This window comes from Plecotus auritus (assembly GCF_963455305.1).
Source record: "Plecotus auritus genome assembly, chromosome: 9".
Lineage (NCBI taxonomy): Eukaryota > Metazoa > Chordata > Mammalia > Chiroptera > Vespertilionidae > Plecotus > Plecotus auritus.
In genome coordinates, this window is record NC_137783.1 from 153886573 (window position 1) to 153913876 (window position 27304).

General features: G+C 59.7%; 2 protein-coding genes across 2 annotated transcripts; both read right to left on the reverse strand.

Annotated features, from left to right (window-relative positions):
- Positions 1–9053, reverse strand: LOC308233804 (pepsin F-like; the record flags this gene model as incomplete). The annotated part of the gene is made up of 9 exons (XM_080640757.1): positions 1–150; positions 1138–1236; positions 1325–1469; positions 2473–2589; positions 4653–4849; positions 6510–6628; positions 6711–6828; positions 7561–7711; positions 9001–9053. 9 exons carry the CDS (start codon positions 9051–9053, stop codon positions 1–3), a joined length of 1149 nt encoding a protein of 382 aa, XP_080496883.1.
- An 8427-nt stretch (positions 9054–17480) lies between these two features.
- On the reverse strand, positions 17481–26843 carry LOC308234120 (pepsin F-like; the record flags this gene model as incomplete). Its single annotated transcript, XM_080641352.1, has 9 exons — positions 17481–17624; positions 18614–18712; positions 18801–18945; positions 20316–20432; positions 22566–22762; positions 24320–24438; positions 24529–24646; positions 25381–25531; positions 26791–26843. 9 exons carry the CDS (start codon positions 26841–26843, stop codon positions 17481–17483), a joined length of 1143 nt encoding a protein of 380 aa, XP_080497478.1.
- Positions 26844–27304: the final 461 nt, after the last annotated feature.

A 27304-nucleotide genomic window follows, 5' to 3' on the forward strand; every position in this document is an offset into this window, starting at 1 on the left:
CTATGCCTTCGCAGGAGCCAAGCCGATCGTGTTGTTGGCCCGATTGAAGACGGTGAAATAGAGCCGTAGGAACACGTCCCCCAGGATCCATCGACTGGAGCCGTCCGGGCTGTCCATGTCCAAGTTGGGGTAGCAGATGCCCGTCCGCTTCTGCAGGGGAGGAAGCACAGCCCTCAGCCGCCCTCGCGGGCCGTCTCCCATCGGGCCTGGCGGCAGCTTTATCCCACCTTCCCCTGCGCCCTCCCCTCGGCTCTTTGCTCTGAGAGAATCCCCGCCTGCTCCCCTTGACCCCGCTCGTCCTCCAAGACTGAGCCCAGCGCATCGGCAGCATTCCCGGCCCATGCCCCCTCCTTGGCACTGCCGGCTGGGTGGGGAGGCTTCCCCGGGGCTCCCTGTGTCTTCAGCCTCCGCACACAGACCAACGGGGTTCTCCTGGCATGACTCCCGGGGTCCCTGCAGGGTTCGGGCTGAGAGATTTTCAGTTGCTCTCTCCGTGGGCTACCCCACGCCTCCTCGGTACACCGAGCGGAACTGGCACTTCTTGAGCCTCGACTATGTGCCAGGCACTGCCCGGTCACTGCACACCTTTGTCCATGTGAGCGTCTCCCAACCCCACAAAGGGGGGCTTGCTCCCCATTTCTCAGACAGGGAACTGGGCCTAGCAGGGGCATTTGCACCCTAGGACTAGGGTGAACATATGATCTATCACCCAAGTCAGGACACTTGGAGATGGGAGGGAATACAGTGCCTGATTAAGGGGCGACACGGGGACTGTCCACAGCCAGCCCCACTATCCCTACTCTTTGCCTGACTCCGGGGTTACTGCCTACGTTTCCTGTCCATCGGTCCGAGTGCCTGGGTTGAACGGACGCTCTCTGAGGGCGAGGCCATTAGCGCGCCCTCTCCTGGAGCCCGGCCCCGAGCCAGCAGGGGAGGCCGCTCGAAGTTCTCGGAGGGCGATGGGTGCCAGACCCCCTTCTGTCAAGAGGCTGTGCTGTGGGAGGTGCCCTCCTAGCCAGGGCTGCCTGGCAGCATCTGCACTGGCACGGCCTGGCCTCCAGGGGGCCGCTCCGAGCCAAGGCCCCAAGGTCCCTCCAGTCCCAGATCTGAGAGCAGCCCCCAGGACGGGCCCCTCACCCTCCGGATGTAGGCGCTGGCTGGCACCGGGTACACGACGCCATTGATGGTGAAGATGATGTCAGGCAGGCTCTGGATGGCATCGCAGCTGACGATGTACTGTCAGAGAGAGAGGGAGAGGGAGGGTGGCCCTGCAGGTCCTTCTGTGCGTGGGGAGCCCGGGGTGACCCTGGGCGTGACCCCTCACCTCGCCGGATCTGGTGGTATTGGCGCTGATGTTCCTCAGAATGTTGAGGATGGCGTTGGCTGGGCCAATCACCAGCGAGGTCCCAGTATCCAAAATGGCCTGGCAGCTGTTGGGACAGGCCACGACCTTCCCGTCCATGGAGATGCTGAGGGACAGAGCAGGCGCCAGGGTCACTTGTGGCATCTCCCACCGCGGCCCCCCCCTCCACTCTGGCCGCCTGCAGAACAGCCTGCAGCTCCCGCTGGCCTATGTCTCCCTGTATTCCGGCCACACTGACCTTCCCGGGCTTCCTCTCAGGTCTGAATGCATTGTGCTGTTTGTGCCCCAGGGCCTTTGCACGCGCTGTCACCCTTCCTAGACCCACCCCAGCCCCTTTGTCTGGCTGATCTCTCCTGACCTCCAGGGTCCAGATCAGTCATCACTTTTTCAGGGAAGTGTTCCCCCCAGATTAGATCAGGCCCCTCTCCTCCCCCAGACTAGACCCGCAGAGCCTTCCTGGTTTCCAGGGTGCATCGGGGTGGGAACCCTGATTGGTTTGATGTGGTGGCTCATGCGTGTCTGCCCTCCTAGTCGGGAGAGCAAGCTGTGCCCTCTGCCCCTTTAGCGCCCATGCCCAGCGCACAGACATGCTCGATGGTGTTTGCCGAGGGAATGACAGGGCGCGTGAAGGAATGCGGTCACCGGGAGACACGACCTGCTGTGCGACTGGTTATGAAGGCCACACGGTAAAGACGGAGGTTCCCGGGAAGCAGGTGCTCGGAGACGTGGGAGGGGGTGTTATTCCCCCCCCGCCTCACCCCCTCTCCCCCCAGGCTCCTGGGATGTCCGTGTTCAGAAGGTGGAATTCTCCTTGACCCTTTCTCACTGCGCTTGCCCCGGTCTGCGGGGTGCAGCCCCCCCTCGCTGCCCCAGCCACCGCCCTGACGGCTCGGTCCCGGGTCTGTCCCTCTCCTGCTGCTCCGTGACGCGGCCGATCCGTTTCTCTGGTCAGGACCCTGGTCAGGGCGGTTATGAGCCCATGTTGGTGAGCGTGCCTGTGCGTTTCTCTGTGTCTGTATGAGTCTGTGTATCTGTGTCTGCATGTGCGTGTGCATGTGCAGGTGCGGCTGTCACTGGCGTGGCCCTCAGCAGGGCATGGGGGGGCTTACCTGTCCACAGTGATCTGCCAGTAGCCCTGCTCGCTCACCGGCACCCACTGGAGCTCGCCCCGGTAGTAGGAGTGGTCCACACCGCCAAACATCACCACGCTGCCGTTCTTCTTGTTGCTGGGGGTGGGTGGGGGAGGTGCTTTTATGAGGGGAGGACGGTGGGTGGCGTTTCTCCAGCTCAGTGAGCGAGGGGTGCACTGACCAGCGGCCACCCAGCCACACAGCACTGGGCCCCGCGGAGCAGCCACTGCTGGGACCCCCACTGTACCGATAGGAACTGGACTGGAGGGCTGAGCACAGCCCAAGTCAGTCCCATGGCTACTGGGGAGCAAAGCCAAGGTTTGAACTTGAGATTCTGTCTGGGCTTTGGCCACCGACCTCTCTGAAGCCGGCCAGATCCTGGCCGCCCCCCCACCCCAAGCCCTCGAGGCGTGGCCGGAGGCTCAGGGGCCCAGGCAGACACTCAGGCTCCCCCAGGCTGGCTCACAGGCCTGCGACACGCCACCCACGGCGCCCACCTCACTGTGGCCCCACGGCCCGCTGCCCCGTCCTGAAATCCCTCGTAGTTTTTGAACAAGAGGCCCCACATTTTCGTTTTGCACTGGTTCCTGCAGTGCAGCCGCCGGTCCCAGGCTCGGGAAAACCTGGCTGAGGGGAAGGAAACACCCCTGCCCACCTCCCCCTCCGGCTGCATCGAAGCGATCAGCACATCCCGAGGCCTTTCCCTTCCCCCTGAGTCCTGACTCCTCCACGGCTCCCCCCTTTCCCGCCTCCCTGGTCCAGCTCCGGCTCTCTCTCTCCAAAGAGGCTGAGCAGCCTCGTCCCTGGCCTCCCTGCCTCCTCTCCGGTCCATCATTCTCCAGCCAGCGCCTGGGGAGCTTTCAGAAACATTGGTGGGATCAGGTCTGCTCCCTGCCTAGGCCGCTGCCAGAGGCCTCCACTCCCACCTAAAACAAAGCCCTGGGCGGCCGTGCCCCTGCCTGCCCCTCACTCTCCCCTCCGCCCTTGGCCTGCCCTCCCTCCCTCCCTCCCCGCTCCAGCCACACTGCCCTGCTGGTCCTCTATTGCCCCTGGGCCTCCTCCCCCATCGCCAGGCCTCGTGCAGAGAGGTCCCAGCCCTGCCCGTCGGACACCACGCTCCCACCTCTGTGGTTCTGTCACCGCGTTTTACCGCTTTCCCACAGCCAGTTTCCACCCGCATGTGGGATGTTTCCTCTTATCTACTTCCTCGCTCACTGTCGGCCACTCCTCCCTCTCACCTGTCTGCGTCTAGTGCACAGAGCAGTACCCAGCGCATAGTAGGAGCTCAGTGGATATTTGTTAAACGGCTCACCTCCTAGACTCGGTACAAACACCCCAGAGACTCAGCACATGCTGCAGAGGCTGGAGCTCAGGCCCCCACAGAGCCCACAGCCTCACCCACACTCCGCATCCTGCACACGGTCTGCCCGCCGGGTCCCTCCGGCCTGTGTGCTCCCTCCACCCGCTCCAGACCCTCAGCCCGTCATGGAGGGTAGCCTTTCCAGTGCCGGCCCAGGACTAGAGACCTGCTGATGGCTTGACCACCCGCCACAGGGGACGGCCCTGCGGCCGAGTTCGAGTGCCACCACGACCAGTGTGTGGCTGGGCAATATTGTGCAAAGCTCCTCTCTGAGCCTCAGTTCCTCAGTTTCCCCGTCCGTCCAAGGAGGGACTAGAAGTACAGGGGTCGGTAAACTTTAAAAAATGCTAGATTGTGCCCTAGCTGGTTTGGCTCAGTGTACACAGCATTGGCCTGCGGACTGAAGGGTCCCGGACTCGACCCCTGGCCCTGGCCGGGCGCATGTCAGAGGCCACCAATCGATGTGTCTCTCTTTCGGGTGACGATTAACAAAAAATAAAACAAAGTAAAAATGCTAGATTGTCAATATTTTGGGCTCCGCCGACTGCAGGATCTCTATCGAAAATGCATGATGCTGCCATTGTATCACAGAAGCAGCCGCAGGCAGGATGTGACTGAAGGAGCAGGGCTGTGTTCCAGTAAAACTTCATTCATAAAAGCAGGTGGCGGCCACATGTGGACGGGGGCCACTATTTGCTGACCCTGGACTAGAGTGCCCTCAGGAAACGGGGGACCGGTCATCTACCGTTTCTGAGGCGCCTGAAGGCGTGTGCGGAGGGGCGGGCCCAGCCAGGCTTACCTGCTCAGGTAGAAGGCGAAGAGGTTCTCAGATATGAGGCTTTGGTTCCACATGCTGTCGAAGACCGGGGTGGTGTTCATGAAGGCAATGTCGGGGTAGCCCAGGCCCAGGATGCCGTCGAAGACCTCGTATTCCAAGGACACGCTGGACTCCAAGCTCAGGGCAAATCCCTGGGATTTGCACACAAGGTCCCCGATCTGTGGGGAGAGGGTGGTCTCATGCGAAGGTTGGGAAGCGGAACTGGGGCTGGGCCAGGGGGGGAAGGGGGAGTGATGCCACCAGCACCCCAGGCATCAGCTGAGGTGCGGCTGCACTGGAGGTGCCGGAGCAGCACGCACTGTGCATTGCTGAGGAGCCCAACCTTCGCCCTCCTTCCTGCTAGCAGCACCCCAGGCAGTAAAACACCCCCTTCCCCCTGTACGGCGGGGCGACTGGGGAGCGGGCCAAGCGGCTCCCCCTTGCAGGCCCCAATGAGCAGAGAGCCGGAGCGTGTAGTGTTTGGCGTTCCCGGGATCTGGTGGCGGAAACCGAGTGAATTCGCTGCGATTCCCTGTGGGTTCTACACCCCAGGCGTACACAGGGCCGCCGAGTTCTTGTGAAAAGACTGACTGCCTGGGGTCCTCCCCGCTTTGCTCAGTGGATACAGTGTTGGCCTGCAGACTGAAGGGTCCCGGGTTCGATTCCACTCACGGGTTGTGGGCTGGATCCCAGTAAGGGGCGTGTAGGAGGCAGCTGATCAATGATTCTCCCTCATCATGGATGTTTCTCTCTCTCTCTCTCCTCTCCCTTCCTCTCTGCGATCAACGAAAACAAAGGCTTCCTGGGAAACACGTGTGTGTGTCTATGTGTGCCTGTGTGTGTGTATATGTGTGCGCGTGTTTATGTATTTGTATATATGTGGGTGCGTACATATTTGTGTGTGTGCACCTGTGTGTGTGTGTGCACCTGTGTGTGTGTGTGTGTGTGTGTGTGTGTGTGTGTGTGGCACTTTGGGCAGGAAGCCCAGTTTTTCTTAGATTCTCAGAGGCCCCCAAAGTAAGAGCTTTTACTCAGGCCGTCCTGCACCCGTGGCCCTGCTTCCCTGCCCTGGTGTCTGGAGCCCTCGGCAGGCCCCGGACACCCCCATCCGTTCTCCCCTCTCCCGGAAAATCCCCCACAGCTGCCGAGCCCTGACTCGCACCCCCGCTGTGCTGCTCCCGGTGTGGGCCGTGGGCAGGCCCTCCCCCTCTCCCTCGGGTCCCTGCTCTGCATGCAGGTAGCAGTAGTGCCTGCCCCTGGGGGTGTTGCAGGATTGGACCCATTGTTACCAGGACGTGCCCAGCACCGTGCCTGGCACCATCTGGGAATGTAACAGTGGGTTTTCCCCCGGCTGGCGGGGCTCAGTGGCTGAGCGAGGACCTACGAACCAGGAGGTCACGGTTCGATTCCGGTCAAGGGCACATGCCAGGCTTGTGGGCTCGATCCCCAGTGGGGCCTGCAGCAAGTAGCTGGTCAGTGATTCTCTCTCATCATGGATATGATTCTCCCTCCCTCTCCCTTCCTCTCTGAAATTAATAAAAATATATATATTTAAAAAACAAATAAAAATGGGTTTGCCCTCACCTCGCCTGCTCCCAGCAAAACCAGCCTCGAGCTCACCACGGGCAAGAGCTGCAAATGCCCGCCTCTCGTGCCATGACCGCTCGCTGGCCTGGCCACTCGGGGGCTTGTCTGCACGGCGCTGTCTCCCCAAGGCAGACGGCCAGCCGCTGGGGGACTTTGGGGGAAACGGTGGTCCAGCTGACCCTGCATCTGGTGCCGTGAGCAGTGAGCAGAGGTCGCCAGGCCCCGCCCGGCCGCATTCCCGCTCCCACTCACCTGCACGTCGTCGAAGCCCAGTAACCCGGTCACGTTGCTGGACTCGTACTCGATGTCGAATTCCAGGTCTGTTCTCTGGAAGGTGGACGACCACCAAGGGATGAAGTTTTTGTGTGTCACTGCGGATACAGATCGAGTGTCCTTCAGCTGCCAGAGCCGGGCCAGGGCCGGGGTGGGTGCCGCGAGGGTGCGGGCACTCACCACAGGCAGGACTGGAGCAGTAGATGGAGGGCACCCACAAGTCAGCTGAGCCCGTGTCAAACATGACCTTGAACTTCTGAGGGGGCGTTCCAATGCTGATGGTGCCAAAGTAGTACAGCTGCCGGGCGGGGAGGGCGGTTAGGGCGTCCCTGTCTCCTGGAAATGCTTTCCCACCACCCACCGCACAGCCACGGCTCAGGCGGTGCCTTCATTGAAAGTTTCCCTCTTTCCCTGCCGCTCTCTAAATCCTCGCAGCCTTCATGGCCCAGCTGGCCTGCTCCCTCCTCCGGGAAGCCCTCCCAGGTCACCCAGGCCACTGTCTCCCAGCTCAGCGCGGGTTATGTCACTATCACAGGCGGCCCTTTCATTTGGCGTTTATCTTCCTGCAGAATAGGCCAGACCCTCTGTGGTTGGCAGCCATAACCACACTGCTGGCGTTTTCTACCTCCCACACTGCAGGGGCTCAGGGACGCTTTGCTGGGGGCGTTCTCGGGGCTGCGGAGGCTGAGCGTCCTCTGCCTGGGGTGTCAAACTGCAGTCCCCGCGGAGGCAGCGGTGCGTCTTGTTCAGAAGGAACAGATTCTGCCCAACCCGCACCTGGTCCGCAGGGCCCAGCGACGTGTCCTTGGCCCCAGATGGATGTCTGCCTGCCGCCTGACCAGCGCTGGACTCGGTCAGCACAGACCAAGAACGGAGGGGGGGAGTGCCTTCTCTTTGGGGAGGGACCCCTGCTCCCCAGCTTTGCTGCCTGCAGGAGCCCTGCCCCCCCTCCTGGCCCCCACCCCTGGGAGACCCCCAGTGCTCGGCCAGCACCTCGGGAAGGCTGCGGGCTGCGCCCTGCCACACTCACGTCCAGGTAGTTCCTCATGGGTTGGAAAGTGACGCCCTTCCTGCTCAGGAACTTGTAGGCGTGGCTGTAGGGGTGCCGCTGGAGGTAGCCTTTCAGCAGGTCCTTCTCGCGCAGGCTCTCCTGCATGGACTTGACCTTTGTCAGAGGGATGCTTCCGGGAAAGACAACAGATAAGACAGCAGCTCCCCACCCTGAGGCTCAGTGTGGCCGCCAGGCCTGGCATTGGAGTCGCACCGCGTCTTCCCTGAGGGTGTTCACAGGCCATCTTATGCGGGGCAGGCCGCGCAGCAAACGCAGGCAAAGGCCGGACAGTGGGCGCAGGTCTGAGCGCAGGGCCTGTTGCAGCCCCGGGGAAGCCACATGCCCGTGCGGAGCCTCCGTTTCCCCATCGTAAAGAAGTGGGGTGAGGACAGGCCTGCTGCAGGGCGTCTCGGGTTTTGAGGGAGAGGATGGACCGAAGGCCCCTGACCAAGGGAACAGCCAGTGCTGTCGCCATTGTCATCTGACCGGCTCCCTGTCCAAGAAGCCCTGGAGGGAGCGCAGTGGGGATCACCCACTGTTACTGGAGGAACCTGAAAGGCAGGGCTTCGTGACCTGCCTGTGGCCACCTGCTCATTAAGGCAAAACTGGGACCCGGGGGACCCCTCCGGGCGCTTCTTCAGGGTCAGGCAGAGGGGAGGCTGGAGGTGGGCGAAGGAGCCGGGAGATGGAGAAGACATTAGGGAAACCAGAGGACAGGGGAGCAGGCAAGAATCTAAACTGAACGAAAAACTCACGGAATTCCGCCTACAGAGACATCGGAAGAGACGGAGAGATAGAAGAGAGAGATACAGGTGGAGACAGGTGCACACGTAGATGAGGGAGAGGGGGGAGGAGAGCGAGCAGCAAATGGGAGAGAAATGCTGTCCCCAGTGGGACCACCCACACAGCGGCTCAGGTGGTGTCATGAGCAATCCTGGGGGCACCATCCACACAGGGGCAGCCTGGCGTTGTGGAACCCGCAGACCTGTCCCCGGACCCCTGGCCCCACAGTGCACGTGGCTAGCTACTCATCAATGCATGGAGAAGTGGCCCTGTCAGTGTTGCTCAGTGGATAGAGCGTCCACCTGCTGACCGAAGGGTCCCGGGTTCCAGTCCGGTCAAGGGCATGTACCTCGGTTGCAGGCTCCTCCCTGGCCCAGGCCCTGGTCAGGGCTCGTGCAGGAGGCAACCAATTGATGTGTCTCTCTCACATCGATGTTTCTCTCTGTCTCTTCCCTTCCCTTCCACTCTCCCTAAAAATCAATGGGACAATACCTCCGGTGAGGATTAACAAAAATAAAAATAAAAAAATACAGCGAGACGGGGATGAATCACCATGTTCCCTTGTCCACCCATGGGCGGTCGAAGGATAAGGGGACAATGAGAGAGAGGCCGGGAGGGAGCTGTCCCCATACTCACGTGACCAGGCACTCAGAGAGGGCCAGGAGGCTGAGGAACACGATCCACCTCATCGTGCGTTCTTCCCCACGTCGAGTCCTCCAGAAGGCTCAGGTTTGGAGCGTGCGGGGATGGGCCAGCGCTGCCGATATATACGCTCTGACCTTCGCTCACGATCCACTGGGAGGGCTGCTGATGGCCCCGATAAAACACTGCAATCGTCCCGATAAGATCTTGATTCCCATCAGAGCTACAAACCTCCCGATAAGATCTTGATTCCCATCAGCATTCCGGATTGGGCGGCCGGGCGGGTCAAAGACTCAGAAAAAGTTCGGAATACAGAGATCTGTATCGTAATCTCTTCCTTGGGGAATGGCTGGAGGACAAACCCAAACCACATGACCTTCACAGGAGTGGGGAGACATGTGCTCCCTCGGAGGTAGAGCATGCTAATCCTATCAAATAACCCTATCTAATAAAGAGGGAATATGCTAAGTGACCATCACTCCGTCACAAAGATGGCTGCACCCACAGCTGAGGCCAAGTTCCCATCAGGAGCCTTAAGGAGCAATCACCAGGGATCTGAGGCTACGCCCTCCCCCACCCCTGTGGGGCTAAAAAGGGGACATCAGGTCGCACCCCCACCTGGCAGGGCTTCACGGGACCTCAGGCCGAGCCTCTCACCCTGACATCAGGCTGGGGGACCTCAAGTCACACCCACCGCCCCAGTGCCAGGCCAGGGGACCTGAGGCTATGCCCTCTCCAGCCCCCATGCAGCTTGACAGGGAACCTCAGGCTGTGTCCCCCACCCGGCAGGGCTTGACGGGGAAACTCAAGGTGCATGTCCCATCCTGGTGCTCGGCTAGGGGACCTCATGCTGCTCCCCCCGCCCTAGTGCCAGGCCGGGAGACCTTAAGCCTCACCCCCCACCAGGTGGCGCTTTACAGGGAACCTCAGGCCGTGTCCCCTACCCGGCGGGGCTTGTCAGGTGACCTCAAGGCACACCCCCCGCCCTGGTTTGTGTGGAGAACCTCAGTCCACGCCCCCTGCCCTGGCGCCGGGCCAGGGGACCTGAGGTTATAGGGCACAGCAGCCTTGGGAGATCCCATCCTGCACCCCTAGGGGAGCGGGGGGCTAAGCCCAGGTTGGCAGCCAAAGCCCAGGTTGGCAGTTCGTCATGAATGGGTGAACGGGCCGCACCGGGACCCGCAGCCCACGCCCAGCACCTGTCGGGCCGCAGCCAGGGAGGCCGTGCCTCTGGACGCCTGCAGCGGGAAACGTGTGGCCCCACCGAGAGGCAGTCCAAAGAAACGGTTCCATCGCGCGTCCTGGCCTCACGGCCCGTTTTCTGGAACCCCACAGCTCAGCGGGGTCGGCCCCTCTGTCCTCATGGCGCGTACACTGCTTCCCAACACACCGCGGAACACCGAAAACATGCATTTGCTGATCTGACATGAAAAATAGGTACGATTTTGACTCGCCCACAACTACGGCTGCTTTGTTGGCTGCTGTAATTTTGTAACCTGACCATCTAGGAAAAGGCGTCCGTGCTCCCGAAATGATGGTATTAGTCAGGTTCTGTGCTTTATTGGGGGGTTCACATTTTACACGTTCTTGTTGCGCCGGTTGAAATCGCTGACACAGATAAAGGTACAAGGAAGCAATCATTTAAAACCATTCCTTGAGACATTCTTCAGGTCAACAACCCCACCCCCCTCCACCTTTCAAACAAGTAAAGGCCATCAAAAAGGGGGGGGGCTGTTACTTATTATAAATATTCAGAAACAACAGCCATTTCAACACGTGTGTCCATTTTCTAGATCCTGATTTGAATAAATATGCTGTTCAAAGACATTTTTTGAGAGAGTCAGGAAGATTTCAGCACAGACTAGATCTTAGGTGAGACTGGAGTTGTTAACTTTGTTTGGGGTAAAAGAGCATTGTGGGTCTATACAGAGTGACCCCCCAAAACGTATACACGCGTTACCAGGTGGCAGCTCCGTTGTGAAAATGAAATGCACTTTAATAAACACTGCCTTTATCACTATTCAAAGCATGAGCTTACATCTTGGACGGACACCTGTGTATTCTGTGGAGTGATGCCCTCTGCTGATACTATCACAGCAAAACGAAGAAAGGGTAAAGGCCTGAAGTGAGGGTCTAGAGAGAAGGGATGTGCATAGCTGCTGTGCATCGCACGGTGTCCCCCCTCCAAGTCATGTTGTAGCCTCACTACCAATAGGATGCTACATGGCGATGGGGCCGCTGGGAGGTGACTTGGTTGAGGTGAGGTCACGAGGGTGCCTGCCCCTGCCCCTGCCCCCCGTGATGTGAGACACAGCTGACACCCAGCTCGGCCCCTGGCAGCGGGGCTCCCGGCCTCCGGCGCTGGCAGCCTGGGCGGAGAGGAAGAACGTTGTCCGTTTGATGCTGAATGATGAAACAAAGCCTCGTGACACTCTGTTTTGAAAGCTCTTATGTTGGAAGGGACAAGAGGCTTAAACACTGTCATTTGGATCTTCTGTCTGGATCGATGCCCCGAGGGGCCCAAGCAGAGGACAAGGCGGCCTCCAGGGCCAGTCCGCGAGACTCACCTGCCCGTTTCCCGCTCCTCCTGAACCGGACCCGCCACCCCCAGGGCTGGGCCGTGGTCCAGCTGGAGAAGTGGGGAGCCACGTCAGGGCCTGGAGGTGGGAGGAATGAGGAAACGCTGAGGGAAATGGCTGCCTCTGCTTTGCCGCAGGGGGAGGCACAGGCCTGGGCAGCAGCCGCCAAGCAGTGAGCCGCGGGTCCTTGGAAGGGAAGGGGGTGCAGAGCCGAGTAACAGAGAAGGCCGCCGGCCAGGCCCCGGCCCGGGGTGGGGAAGAGGCCTGGGCAGGATGGAGCTCGGTGCCCCGTGCCACGGCGCCTCTGGCACCCTGTGCTGGGGCACCCTGTGCTGGACATGGAGGGGGTCGGCAGGTCAGTGGAGCATTAAAACCGTGCCTCATGGCTCTCGCCTTCCTGCAGGCCCGGGACCGGAGCCCTGGTGTTGGCATCCACACCGTTAGGAGAGGCGATCCCTCACCCAGCTCGGGTTTCATGGTTTGGTTTTGTTTTTAATAAATATATTTTTTATTTTTAAAGATATTTTTATTAAGGTAATATATGTGTACATACCTTACCATTGCCCCCCCACCCCACTCCCATACATGCCCTCAACTCCCAATGTTTTGCATCTGTTGGTTACTCTTGTATGCATGCATATAAGTCCTTCGGTTGATCTCTTATTTCCCCCACCTCTCCCTAACCTTCCCGCTGTAATTTGACAGTCTGTTTGATGCTTTACTGCCTCTGTATCTATCTTTTTGTTCATCAGTTTATAATGTTTTTTATTATCCACAAATGAGTGAGATCATGTGGTATTTTTCTTTCATTGACTGGCTTAATAAATACTTTTATTGATTTGAGAGAGGAAGGGGGAGAGAGAGAAACATCAGTGATGCGAGAGAGTCATCAATTGGCTGCTGCCTGTGCGCCCCGGGCATGTGCCCTGACCAGGAATCGGACCGTGACCTCCTGGTCCACAGGTCGACGGTCAACCACTGGGCCACCACGCCGGGCCCAGCGCGGGTTTCTATTGAAGAGCCCCCCCTCCACTGATAGCCCCTCCATATGAAGACCCTGTCGAGCCCACCGGATCACGTGGCAGCTGTCCACGGGGCAGGCCCAGGGCTCTCCAGCTCATGATGGCAGTTGCACGGCACCTGTCTGCCACCCCATCCCGCTCCAGGGTGGCAGCGCCAGGCGGTCAGGGTCCGGCCACCGGGTGTCTGGCCGTCACTGACACTCAGTGTGGAACAAGTCCAGTCTCCTGACCTGGAGACAGGCTGAGCGCCGACCTATGAACCAGGAGGTCACGGTTCAATCCCCGATCAGGGTACATGCAGGAGGCAGCCAGTCAATGATTCTCTCTCATCATTGAGGTTTCTGTCTCTTTCTCCTTCTCTGAAATAAATAAATAAATAAATAAATGAATGAATGAATGAATGAATGAATGAATGAATGATTTCAGAGCGAGAGAGCGAGCGGGCTGGGACACCTTGGGCAAGGCTGGGCATCACCTGGGTCCCAGCTAACGGCAGGTAGAGGTCCGGCCTCAGGGTCAGGCGCTCCTGCTGATGCCCGTGGCCACCTGTTGGGAAGGAAGAGAGGAACCAGGTTCTGCCCGGGAACGGCCACTCCTGGGCCCCAGGACCCCTCGGGGAGAGGGCACAGCACCCTGGTCCTGCGGGTGCCGGGCTTTCGCCAGGAGCGCGAGCAAGAGGCCAGTCCTTAGTGCGCTGTCACTGTGTCTCGGGCGTGGTGGGGCTGCGCCTCCAGCTTATCGGCGCGCCGGCCCAGGAGAACTCCTTGTGTTGAGAGCCCTGCTCTGCCCTCAGGCTGCACGCAGCACGGAGCTGCTGTTCTGGGAGGGGGTGACGCATTGCTGGTAACTCACTCGCCAAGTGTCTGATGAGGTCACCGTGAGGGTGCCTGCGGCCTGATGCCCGGTGCGTCCGGGGTGGAAGGACGACTGGAGAAGTAGCCATTTCCTGGGCTTGGTTACCGTGGGCCTTTGCAATCGCTGTTGCCCGTCTGGAATGTTCTTCTCCCAGCGCTCTGCACGGCTGGCCCTTCTTCATAATCAGCTGTCCTTCTGCACTGCCCTCTCCTCGGTGCGGTCTGCCCTGGCCACGCTGGTCCCCGGGCACAGACCATGACTCATTTGAGGAGCCCCAGACACCGAATGCCTGTTCCCATGTGCTTTGCATGGGAGCCGCATGGGGTTGAGAATGTCCCCAATTTACAGATGAGCAAACGGAGGCTGGGGGAGTTAAATTCCCATGAGGACATATGGCCAGTGAGTGCCTGAGAGGTGAACCCAGGTCTGCCCGACAGATTCCCTCTCTGGACCACGCTGCTCCTTGGGGGTGGAGGGCCAGGAAGTGATGCCCAGGAGAGAGCCGGGAGGAGGGGATGGGAGTTGCCAGGGTAACCAATAAGGGAGTCTCATCCATGAAAACTGTCCGTTCTTTTAGTGACACTTTGTTGTTGTTGTTTAAATTGATTTCAGAGAGGAAGGGAGAGAGAGATAGACACATCAATGATGAGAGAGAATCACTGATCGGCTGCCTCCTGCGCGCCCCCCAGTGGTGCCAAGCCCACAACCCAGGCATGTGCCCTGTCGGGTTATCGAACCATGACCTCCGGGTTCCTAGGTGGGTGCTCAGCCGCTGAGCCACTCACCTGGGCAGACACCTCTGTCCTTTAGCAAACGATGCTTGGCATTTTCCTGATCTTAAAAGCTGGCACTGAAAAAATAATAATAAAAGCATCAGATGAGAGGAGCGATCGCCCATTTGCTGCTCCTGGGTCTGACTGTTGTCATACACACGTTGTCTTTCTCTGCCGTGTGTGTGACGTTAGCAGTAGTTCATGCTGCGGAGGGACACACACTGCCCAAAGGCTTTCTGTAGGTTAACGCCTGGAATCTTCCCCACAGACCGAGAAGGTGGGACTGGCTTTTCCTGTCATTCTCTTAGGTGTAGTATTGGTACAGCCTGATTGAGGTGTGTTTCCCACCTCATAAAAGCCACCATTTCAGGCATGTAGTTCGGTATGATTTAGGATATTCATGGAGCTGTACGGCCATCCCATGATTTAATTTGAGAACATTTTTGATACCCCAAAAAGCAAAGCCATACACATTAATAGCCAACCTTCATTTCCAACCCTGCCCTTGCCCCAACTACAAGAGAAGATACTGTTGTTATTAATTAACTAGAGGCCCGTTGCACGAAGATTCCTGTGAGAATAGGCCTTCCTTCCCGTGGCTTCACTCCTGGCCACCCGGGAGCCTGCAAGTCCTCGCTCACGGCTGGAGTGCGGCTCCTGTAGCTTTCTCTGCCCCCGCTCTCCGCCCTTCCGCTCATAGCAGGCGCCCTGTCCTGCCCTCTGCTCCGTGCCTACGTATGCAGATTAACGCACCATATTTGTTAAGTGAATTTGCATACTCACTCCTGATTGGCTGATGGTAAGCGTGGATGTAGAGTCAATTTGCATATTTCTCTTTCAATAGTATAGATTGTTTTTTATTGCAATAAGAACATTTAACATGAGATCTATCCACTTAATATAAATTTTCTTATTCTCATCAGAGGATGTTTTTTCCATTGAATTTTAGAGAGAGTGGAAGTGGCAGAAGAAGGGAGGGTTGAGTCGGAGAAGCATTGATGTGAGAGAAACATCGATTGGTTGCCTCCCGCACATGCTGGACCGGGGTCAGCATTGAAACTGCAACTCAGGGACATCCTCCTGACTGGGAATTGAACCTGTGACCCGTCAGCGTGCAGGCCAACACTCTGACCACGGAGCCACACTGGGCAGGACTCAACAAAACTCAGCTGCACAATGGAGTATTGTTACCTATAGGCACAGTGTTCCATAACAGACCCCTAGACGCATTCACCTTGCATAACCCGCATTACTGCAATCTACCTGTTGGATAGCAGCCCCCCCCTTCCCCTCACCCTGACAGCCACCATGGCCCGCTCTGCTTCTGTGAGCCTGACGATGGAAGGCGCCTCAGGGACCTGGGCTCATAGGGTTCACCCTCTGGACTGGCTCACCGCCCTTAGCGTAAGCCCGCGGGTCCCAGCCTGCTGCCGATGGCAGGGGCTCTCCTCCTCATGGCCGAGCACTGCTCCATCGACGTCTGTGCGCGGGTCCTTCACCCACGCGTCGGTGGATGGGCGCTTGCCTGTTTCCACGTGTTGGCTGTTGTGAACAACGCGGTAACGGCTCCGCGGTGCGGCTGTCTTCCAGATCCTGATTTTAATTCTTTGGGACAAAAATCCAGAAGTGGCGTTGCTTGGGGTCTCATAAACATTCTGTGTTTAACTTTCCGAGGCATCGCCATATTGTCTGCTACAGTGGCCGCACCACGTGACACGCACACTAACGGCACGGGCTCCACGTCTCACCGACCCGTGCTGGCATTTGTGTCTGCGGGAGGCCACTCCCAGGTGTGGAGGGAGAGCTCATTGTGGATTTCATTTGCGTTTCCCTGATGACTAATGAGGGAGGAGCTATTCTTACCTCTGAATTACAGAATAGAAAACAGATGTCCAGAGTGAGCTGACCTAAGGTCACAGGACCGGTCACAGGACTGTACTTATTGAGGCCCTACTATGCGCCTGGTATGTACGCGTCAGAGCTGGGACTTGAACCCGGTCCAGAGAGCCCTGGGCTGTGCTTGCCTGCCTTGCGCGGCCCTGTATTCCAGGCGCTTCGTGAACCTGTAACCCTGCTATTTCGGATTCTGCTCTTTTCTCCTAATGTCCTATTAGAATGCTCTCATAGCATTCAACCTTCTTGTAAAACACGGCTGTGCGGGGTGGCGGAGTTGGAGGGGCAGCCACAAATTCTTCTGTCACCCACAGCCGCAGTCGCCATCCTACGGTCCGGGCCACTGGTGGTCCCTGAAGCCGAAAGGTTGGCGACCCCTGAGTCCTACAGCATCCTCTGCTCTTCTGGGGACCGCCCCACCCAGCTCCAGCCAGTGGTTCTGGAGGAAACTGTCAATCACCATCCAGTGCGGCGGGGTGTGGGGGGGGCGGTCTGTGACCAAGTGGAGCCAATCATAGCGCCCCATGCCTGCCACATGATTGGTCCAGGGCTGGACACATGACCTGAGGTGGACCAATCAGACCCTTCCCTGGTGCCCTGCTCATTTCCAAGCCTTCGGGATGTCAAAGGCTGGAGGGGGAGCCGGTGGCAGAGCCCTTCGCCTGGAGCAGGCTGCCAAGAGAAGGCTGGCAGGAGAAGAATCAAAGGTGACGGAAGGGCAGAGGCAGAGGGAGGAGACACAGTGGGCTGGTGGGTTTTGATTTCTTGGGTGCAGTCACCACGCTCTGCGGACCTGCTGTGGTTCCGTATCCTGGGTCCTGGGCGTCCCTGTTCGGGTCCTTTCCGATTAAGCCCCTTGGAGTCGGGATCCCTCCCTGTTGGTCCAGAGGAGATTCCAGAGCCCTGCCTGCCTCTGACGCACTTCCCAGACCCAAGCAGAGGCACCATTCCTATGAGCACCATTGAAAATGACACCGTTTATTAAAAATCAATAGGTTTTTAAAAAATCAATGTTTTTATGATTTTTTAGAGGGAGAGAAAGGGAGAGAGATACATCGATGAGAGAGAAACACCGATGGACTGCCTACTGCATGCCCCCTCCTGGGGATCGAGCCCGCAACCCCCGGGGCATGTGGTCTGATCAGGAATCGAACCGGTGACCTCTGAGTGCGTGGGACGTGGCTCAATCCACTGAGCCACACCGTTGGGTACAAATGAGGTCCTTCCTTTTCCACTGAGAAGCGGGCGTGGCAAAGCCGCAGACGCAGCTGTAGCGGGGTCCCCTGGGCGGGGGCGCAGGGATGTGTGAGCCCTTGGTGTGGGCCGGTGGCCTCCAGGAGCAGCGCCCACGTCTATGCCATCGCAGGAGCCAAGCCGATCGTGTTGTTGGCCCGATTGAAGACGGTGAAATAGAGCCGCAGGAACACGTCCCCCAGAACCCAGCGTCTGGCTCTTTTTGAGGGGTACAAGTTGGGGTAGCAGATGCCCGTCTGTTCCTGCAGGGGAGGAGGCACAGCCCTCAGCCGCCCTCGCTGCCCGTCTCCCATCGGGCCTGGTGGCAGCTTTATCCCGCCTTCCCCTGCGCCCTCCCCTCGGCTCTTTGCTCTGAGAGAATCCCCGCCTGCTCCCCTTTACCCCACTCGTCCTCCAAGTCCGAGCCCAGCGCCTGGGCAGCCTTCCCGGCCCATACCCCCTCCTTGGCACAGCCGGCTGAGTGGGGAGGCTTCCCCGGGGCTCTCTGTGTCTTCAGCCTCCGCACACAGACCAACGGGGTGCCCCTGGCATGGCTCCCGGGGTGTCTTCAGGGTTCGGGCTGAGAGATTTTCAGTTGTTCTCTCCGTGGGCTGCCCAACGCCTCCTCGGTACACCGTGGGGAACCGGCAGTTTTTGAGACCCGACTATGTGCCAGGCACTGCCCGGTCACTGCGCAGCTTTGTCCATGTCAGCGTCTCACCACCACACAAAGGGGCACTAGGTCCCCATTTCTCAGACAGGGAATTGGGGCCAGGCTGGGAGCATTTGCACCCTAGGACTAGGGTGACCTTATGATCTATCACCCAAGTCAGGCCACTTGGAGATGGGAGGGAATACAGTGTCTGATTATGGGGGGACACGGGGAGTGTCCCCAGCCAGCCCCACTGTCCCTACTCTTTGCCTATCTCCGGGGTTACTGCCTACGTTTCCTGTCCATCGGTCCGAGTGCCCGGGTTGAACGGACGCTCTCTGAGGGCGAGGCTATTAGCGCGCCCTCTCCTGGAGCCCGGCCCCGAGCCAGCAGGGGAGGCCGCTGGGAGTTCTCCGAGGGCGATGGGTCCCATTCCCTCTTCTATCAAGAGGCTGTGCTGTGGGAGGTGCCCTCCCAGCCAGGGCTGCCTGGCAGCATCTGCACTGGCACGGCCTGGCCTCCGGGGGGCCGCTCCGAGCCATGGCCCCAAGGTCCCTCCAGTCCCAGATCTGAGAGCCAGAACCCAGGACGGGCCCTCACCCTCCTGATGTAGGCGCTGGCTGGCACTGGGTACGCGACGCCATTGATGGTGAAGACGATGTCAGGCAGGCTCTGGATGGCCTCACAGCTGATGATGTACTGTCAGAGAGAGAGGGAGAGGGAGGTTGGCCCTGCGGGTCCTTCTGTGCGTGGGGAGCCCTGGGTGACCCTGGCCGTGACCCCTCACCTTGCCGGTTCTGATGGCCTGGGCACTGATGTTCCTCAGAATGTTGAGGATGGGGTTGGCTGGGCCAATCACCAGCGAGGTCCCAGTATCCAAAATGGCCTGGCAGCTGTCGGAACAGGCTACGACCTTCCCGTCCATGGAGATGCTGAGGGACAGAGCAGGCGCCAGGGTCAATCATGGCCTCTTCCACCGCCCCCCCAACCCCCCCCCCCCCCCCCCCCCCCCGCCGCCTGCAGAACAGCCTGCAGCTCCCGCCGGCCTCTGTCTCCCTGTATTCCGGCCACACTGACCTTCCCGGGCTTCCTCTCAGGTCTGAATGCATTGTGCTGTTTGTGCCCCAGGGCCTTTGCACGCGCTGTCACCCTTCCTAGACCCACCCCTGCCCCTTTGTCTGGCTGATCTCTCCTGACCTCCAGGGTCCAGATCAATCATCACTTTTTCAGGGAAGTGTTCCCCCCAGATTAGATCAGGCCCCTCTCCTCCCCCAGACTAGACCCGCAGAGCCTTTCTAGTTTCCAGGGTGCATCGGGGTGGGAACCCCGATTGCTGTGATGTGGTTGCTCACGCGTGTCTGCCCCCCTAGTCTGGGGAGCAAGCTGTGCCCTCTGCCCCTTCAGCGCCCATGCCCAGCGCACAGACATGCTCGACAGTGTTTGCCGAGGGAATGACAGGGCGAGTGGAGGAATGAGGTCACCGGGAGACACGACCTGCTGTCCGACCGGTTATGAAGGCCACACGGTAAAGACGGAGGTTCCCGGGAATCAGGTGCTCGGAGAGGTGGGAGGGAGTGTTGTTCCCCCCGCCTGGACCCCTCTCCCCCCAGGCTCCTGGCCATGCGACGCGTGAGCCGGCCAGGGCTCGGGACGTGGGCCCCGAAGCCCAGTTTATGCTTCTGTCTGACAGTCTTACACGCCCCCCCTCAGTGATCACCCCTGGTTCTCAGCCACCCGGGTCCCCGCTTTCCGGTGCGCTCGGTCCCATCCCCTGCCCCTTGGCTCCCAGTCGGGTGGGTTGGGGTCCCGCTGTGTGATTTGTTTTCAGGACTTAGGATGGCGCCCATGTGTCTCCAGCCCGGGGGTGTGGGGGGTTCTCCTAGGCGGAGCGGCCTCCCGCTTGGCCGGCTCCCCAGTTTTCATGCTGGCGCCCCGTGTGCAGGGAACCCCTCCAGTCCAGCGACCTGGGATGTCCCTGTTCAGACGGTGGAAATCTCCTTCACCCCTTCTCACTGTGCTTGCCCCAGTCTGGGGGGTCCAGCCCTCCAACACTGCGCCAACCGCCGCTCTGACGGCTCAGCCCTGGTCCTGGGTCTGTCCCCTCCTGATGCTCCCTGACGTGACACGGGCCAATCCCGTTTCTCTGGTCAGGTCCCTGGTCAGCGCGGTTATGCACCCATGTTGGTGAGTGTGCCTGTGCGTGTCCCTGTCTGAGTCTGTGTGTCTGCGTGTGCCTGTGCATGTGCCTGTTCCGGTGCGGCTGTCACTGGCGTGGCCCTCAGCGGGGCGTGGGGGGGCTTACCTGTCCACAGTGACCTGCCAGTGGCCCTGCCTGCTCACCGGCACCCACCGGAGCTCGCCCCGGTAGTAGGAGTGGTCCACGCCGCCAAACATCACCACGCTGCCGTTCTTCTCGTTGCTGTGGGGGTGGGGGAGTCTCTTGTGAGGGGAGGACGGTGGGCGGCGTTTCTCCAGCTCAGTGACTGAGGGGTGCACTGACCAGCGGCCACCCAGCCACACAGCACAGGGCCACTCGGAGCAGACACGGCCGGGATCCCCACTGTACCGATAGGAACTTGGCAGTGGGGCTGAGCACAGCCCAAGTCAGTCCCCTGGCTACTGGGGAGCAAAGCCAAGGTTTGAACTTGAGATTCTGGCCCCGCTTTGGCCACCGACCTCTCTGAAGCCGGTCAGGTACCCCCCAACCCCCGCAGCCCCAGCGCTCGAGGCGCGGCTGGAGGCTCTGTGCAGAGGGGCCTGGGCAGGTGCTCAGGTCCCCCCAGGCAGGCTCACAGGCCGGTGACACACCACCCACGGCGCCCACGCTCACTGCGGCCCCACGGCCCGCTGCCCCGTCCTGAAATCCCTCGTAGTTTTTGAACAAGAGGCCCCACATTTTCGTTTTGCACTGGTTCCTGTAGTGCAGCCGCCGGTCTCGGTCCCGGGAAAACCTGGCTGAGGGGAAGGAAACACCCCTGCCCACCTCTCCCTCCGGCTGCATCGAAGCGATCAGCACATCCCATGGCCTTTCCCTTCCCCCTGAGTCCTGACTCCTCCATGGCTCCCCCCTTTCCCGCCTCCCTGGTCCAGCTCCTGCTCTCTCTCCAAAGAGGCTGAGCAGCCTCGTCCCTGGCCTCCCTGCCTCCTCTCTGGTCCATCATTCTCCAGCCAGCGCCTGGGGAGCTTTCAGAAACATTGGTGGGATCAGGTCTGCTCCCTGCCTAGGCCGCTGCCAGAGGCCTCCACTCCCACCTAAAACAAAGCCCTGGGCGGCCGTGTCCCTGCCTGCCCCTCACACTCCCTGCCCGCCCCAGGCCTGCCCTCCCTCCCTCCCTGCCCTCCAGCCACACTGCCCTGCTGGTCCTCTGTTGCCCCTGGGCCTCCTCCCCCATTGCCAGGCCTCGTGCAGAGAGGTCCCTGCCCTGCCCGTCGGACACCACGCTCCCACCTCTGTGGTTCTGTCACCGCGTTTTACCGCTTTCCCACAGCCAGTCTCCACCCGCATGTGAGATGTTTCCTCTTATCTACTTCCTCGCTCCGTGTGGGCCTCTCCTCCCTCTCACCTGTCTGCGTCACGTGCACAGAGCAGTACCCAGCGCATAGTAGGAGCTCAGTGGATATTTGTTAAACGGCTCACCTCCTAGACTCGGTACAAACACCCCAGAGGCTCAGCACATGCTGCAGAGGCTGGAGCTCAGGCCCCCACAGAGCCCACAGCCTCACCCACACTCCGCATCCTGCACACGGTCTGCCCGCCGGGTCCCTCCGGCCTGTGTGCTCCCTCCACCCGCTCCACACCCTCAGCCCGTCAGGGAGGGTAGCTTTTCCAGTGCCGGCCCAGGACTGGAGACCTGCTGATGGCTTGACCACCCGCCAGAGGGGACGGCCCTGCGGCCGAGTTCGAGTTTCACCACGACCAGTGTGTGTCTGGGTAATATTGTGCAAAGCTCCTCTCTGAGCCTCAGTTCCTCAGTTTCCCTGTTCTTCCAAGGAGGGACTGGAAGTACAGGGGTCGGCAAACTTTAAAAAATGCTATTTTGTGCCCTAGCTGGTTTGGCTCAGTGTACACAGCATTGGCCTGCGGACTGAAGGGTCCCGGACCCGACCCGTGGCCCTGGCCGGGCGCATGTAAGAGGCCACCAATCGATGTGTCTCTATTGCATCAATGTTTCTCTCTGTGTCTCTCCTCCTGCCTTCCACTCTCTCCAAAAATCAATGGGAAAAATCTTCGGGTGAGGATTAACAAAAAATAAAACAAAGTAAAAATGCTAGATTGTCAATATTTTGGGCTCCGCCGGCTGCAGGATCTCTATCGAAAATGCATGATGCCGCCATTGTATCACAGAAGCAGCCGCAGACAGGATGTGACTGAAGGAGCAGGGCTGTGTTCCAGTAAAACTTCATTCATAAAAGCAGGTGGCGGCCACATGTGGACGGGGGCCACTATTTGCTGACCCTGGACTAGAGTGCCCTCATGAAACGGGGGCCGGTCGTCTATCGTTTCTGAGGCGCCTGAAGGCATCCGGGGAGGGGCGTGCCCAGCCAGGCTTACCTGCTCAGGTAGAAGGCGAAGAGGTTCTCAGATATGAGGCCTTGCTTCCACATGCTGTCGAAGACCGGGGTGGTGTCTCTGATGGCGAGGGAGGGGTAGGCCAGGCCCAGGATGCCGTCGAAGGCCGCGAATTGCAAGGACTTGCTGGACTCCAAGCTCAGGGCAAATGCCTGGGATTTGCACACAAGGTCCCCGATCTGTGGGGGAGAGGGTGGTCTCATGCGAAGGTTGGGAAGCTGAGCAGGGGCAGGGACAGGGGGGGATGAGGGTTTATGCCACCAGCACCCCAGGCATCAGCTGAGGTGCGGCTGCACGGGAGGTGCCGGAGCAGCACGCACTGTGCATTGCTGAGGAGCCCAACCATCGCCCTCCTTCCTGCTAGCAGCACCCCAGGCAGTAAAACACCCCCTTCCCCCTGCACGGCGGGGCGACTGGGGAGCGGGCCAAGCGGCTCCACCTTGCAGGCCCCAATGAGCAGAGAGCCGGAGCGTGTAGTGTTTGGCGTTCCCGGGATCTGGTGGCAGAAACCGAGTGAATTCGCTGCGATTCCCTGTGGGTTCTGCACCGCAGGCGTACACAGGGCCGCCGAGTTCTTGTGAAAAGACTGACTGCCTGGGGTCCTTCCCGCTTTGCTCAGTGGATACAGTGTTGGCCTGAGGACTGACGGGTCCCGGGTTCAATTCCACTCACGGGTTGTGGGCTGGATCCCAGTAAGGGGCGTGTAGGAGGCAGCTGATCAATGATTCTCCCTCATCATGGATGTTTCTCTCTCTCCCTCTCCTCTCCCTTCCTTTCTGTATCAATGTAAAAACAGGTTTCCTGAGAAATGTGTGTGTGTGCACATGTGTTCATGTGTGTGCGTGTGTGTGTGTGTGTGTGTGTGGCACTTTGGGCAGGAAGCCCAGTTTTTCTTAGATTCTCAGAGGCCCCCAAAGTAAGAGCTTTTACTCAGGCCGTCCTGCACCCGTGGCCCTGCTTCCCTGCCCTGGTGTCTGGAGCCCTCGGCAGGCCCCGACACCCACATCCGTTCTCCCCTCTCCCGGAAAATCCCCCACAGCTGCCGAGCCCTGACTCGCACCCCCGCTGTGCTGCTCCCGGTGTGGGCCGTGGGCAGGCCCTCCCCCTCTCCCTCGGGTCCCTGCTCTGCATGCAGGTAGCAGTGGCGCCTCCCCCTGGGGGTGTTCCAGGATTGGACCCATTGTTACCAGGACGTGCCCAGCACCGTGCCTGGCACCATCTGGGAATGTAACAGTGGGTTTTCCCCCGGCTGGCGGGGCTCAGTGGCTGAGCGAGGACCTACGAAGCAGGAGGTCACGGTTCGATTCCGGTCAAGGGCACATGCCAGGGTTGTGGGCTCGATCCCCAGTGGGGCCTGCAGCAGTTAGCCGGTCAGTGATTCTCTCTCATCATGGATGTGATTCTCCCTCCCTCTCCCTTCCTCTCTGAAATTAATAAAAATATATATATTTAAAAACAAATAAAAATGGGTTGGCCCTCACCTCTCCTGCTCCCAGCAAAACCAGCCTCGAGCTCACCAGGGGCAAGAGCTGCAAATGCCCGCCTCTCGTGCCATGACCGCTCGCTGGCCTGGCCACTCGGGGGCTTGTCCGCAGGGCGCTATCTCCCCAAGGCAGACGGCCAGCCGCTGGGGGACTTTGGGGGAAACGGTGGTCCAGCCGACCCTGCATCTGGTGCCGTGAGCAGTGAGCAGAGGTCGCCAGGCCCCACCCGGCCGCAGTCCCACTCCCACTCACCCGCACATCGTCGTAGCCCAGCAGCGCGTACACCCTGGCGGACCCGTATAGCAGGTCAAAGTTGTAGGCCGTACTCTGGAAGGTGGACGACCCCCGAGGGTCAAAGGCTTTGTGTGTCACTGCGGATAGAGAGCTAGCGTCCTTCAGCTGCCAGAGCCGGGGCAGGGCCGGGGCAGGGCCGGGGGCCTCGACGGGGCACGGGCACTCACCACAGGCGGGACTGGAGCAGTTGATGGAGGGCACCCACAAGTCAGCCGAGCCCGTGTCAAACATGACCTTGAACTCCTGAGGGGGCGTTCCAATGCTGATGGTGCCAAAGTAGTACAGCTGCCGGGCGGGGAGGGCGGTTAGGGCGTCCATGTCTCCCGGAAATGCTTTCCCACCACCCACCGCACAGCCACGACTCAGGCGGTGCCTTCATTGAAAGTTTCCCTCTTTCCCCTTCCCCTATCTAAATCCTCGCAGCCTTCATGGCCCAGCTGGCCTGCTCCCTCCTCCGGGAAGCCCTCCCAGGTCACCCAGGCCACTGTCTCCCAGCTCAGCGCGGGTGATGTCACTGTCACAGGCGGCCCTTTCATTTGGCGTTTATCTTCTTGCAGAATAGGCCAGACCCTCTGTGGTCGGCAGCCATAACCACACTGCTGGCGTTTTCTACCTCCCACACTGCAGGGGCTCAGGGACGCTTTGCTGGGGGCGTTCTCGGGGCTGCGGAGGCTGAGCGTCCTCTGCCTGGGGTGTCAAACTGCAGTCCCCGCGGAGGTAGCGGTGCGTCTTGTTCAGAAGGAACAGAATCTGCCCAACCCGCACCTGGTCCGCAGGGCCCAGCGACGTGTCCTTGGCCCCAGATGGATGTCTGCCTGCCGCCTGACCAGCGCTGGACTCGGTCAGCACAGACCAAGAGCCGAGGGGGGAGTGCCTTCTCCCCCAGGGAGGGACCCCTGCTCCCCAGCTTTACTGCCTGCAGGAGCCCGGCCCCCCCCTCCTGGCTCCCACCCCTGGGGGACCCCCAGTGCTCGGCCAGCACCTCGGGAAGGCTGCGGGCTGCGCCCCGCCACACTCACGTCCAGGTAGTTCCTCATGGGTTCGAAAGTGACGCCCTCCCTGCTCAGGAACTTGTAGGCGTGGCTGTAGGGGTGCCGCTGGAGGTAGCCTTTCAGCAGGTCCTTCTCCCGCAGGCTCTCCCGCATGGACTTGACCTTCGTCAGAGGGATGCTTCCGCGGGAAAGACCACAGATAAGACAGCAGCTCCCCACCCCGTGGCTCAGTGTGGCCACCAGGCCTGGCGTTGGAGTCGCACCGCGTCTTCCCCGAGGGTGTTCACAGGCCATCTTATGCGGGGCAGGCCGCCCAGCAAACGCAGGCAAAGGCCGGACAGTGGGCCCAGGTCTGAGCGCAGGGCCTGTTGCAGCCCTGGGGAAGCCACATGCCCGTGCGGATCCTCCGTTTCCCCATCGTAAAGAAGTGGGGTGAGGACAGGCCTCCTGCGGGGCGTCTGGGGCTTTGAGGGAGAGGATGGACCGAAGGCCCCTGACCGAGGGACCTTGACCCTGAGCCAGTGTTGTCACCATGGTCATCTGACCAGCTCCCTGTCCAAGAAGCCCTGCAGGGAGCGGAGTGGTGATCACCCACTTTTACAGGGGCAAAACTGGGCCCCAGGGGACCCCTCCGGGCCCTTCTTCAGTGTAAAGCAGAGGGGAGGCTGGAGGTGGGCGAGGGAGCGGGAGATGGAGAAGACATTAGGGAAAGCCAGAGGACAGGGGAGCAGGCAAGAATCTAAACTGAACGAAAAACTCAAGGAGTTCAACGCCTACAGAGACATCGGAAGAGACGGAGAGACAGAAGATAGAGATACAGGTGGAGACACGCGCACACGGAGAGGAGGGAGAGCGGGGAGGAGAGTGAGCAGCAAATGGGAGAGAATTTCTGTCCCCAACGGGAGCACCGACACTGCTCCTCAGGTGGTGTCATAGCAATCCTCGGGGCACCATCCACACAGGGGCAGCCTGGGGTTGTGGAACCCCTAGACCTTCCCCGGACCCCTGGCCCCACAGTGCACGTGGCTAGCTACTCATCAATGCATGGAGAAGTGGCCCTGGACAGTGTTGCTCAGTGGATAGAGCGTCCACCTGCGGACCGAAGGGTCCTGGATTCCAGTCCGGTCAAGGGCATGTACCTTGGTTGCAGGCTCCTCCCTGGCCCAGGCCCTGGTCAGGGCTCGTGCAGGAGGCAACCAATTGATGTGTCTCCCTCACATCGATGTTTCTCTCTGTCTCTTCCCTTCCCTTCCACTCTCCCTAAAAATCAATGGGACAATACCTCCGGTGAGGATTAACAAAAATAAAAATAAAAAAATACAGGGAGACGCGGACTTTAGGACAGGGAATCATGGCGTTCCCTTCTCGATCCCTGGGCAATGGAAGGATAAGGGGACAATGAGAGAGAGGCCGGGAGAGAGCTGTCCCCATACTCACGTGACCAGGCACTCAGAGAGGGCCACAAGGCTGAGGAACACGATCCACCTCATTGTGCGTTCTTCCCCACGTCGAGTCCTCTAGAAGGCTCAGGTTTGGAGCGTGCGGGGATGGGTCAGCACTGCCGATATATACGCTCTGACCTGCACTCATGATCCGCTGGGAGGGCTGCTGATGGCCCCGATAAAACACTGCAATCCTCCCGATAAGATCTGGATTCCCATCAGCGCTACAAACCTCCTGACAAGATCTTTATTCCCATCAGCATTCCGGATTGGGGGGTGGGCAAAGACTTAGAAAAAGTTCAGAATACAGAGATCTGTATAGTAATCTCTTTCTTGGGGAATGGCTGGGGTACAAACCCAAACCACATGACCTCCGCAGGAGTGGGGAGATGTGTGATCCCTCGGAGGTAGAGCATGCTAATCCTATCTAATAAAGAGGAATGTGCTAATTGATCATCACTCTGTCACAAAGATGGCTGCACCCACAGCTGAGGCCAAGTTCCCATAAG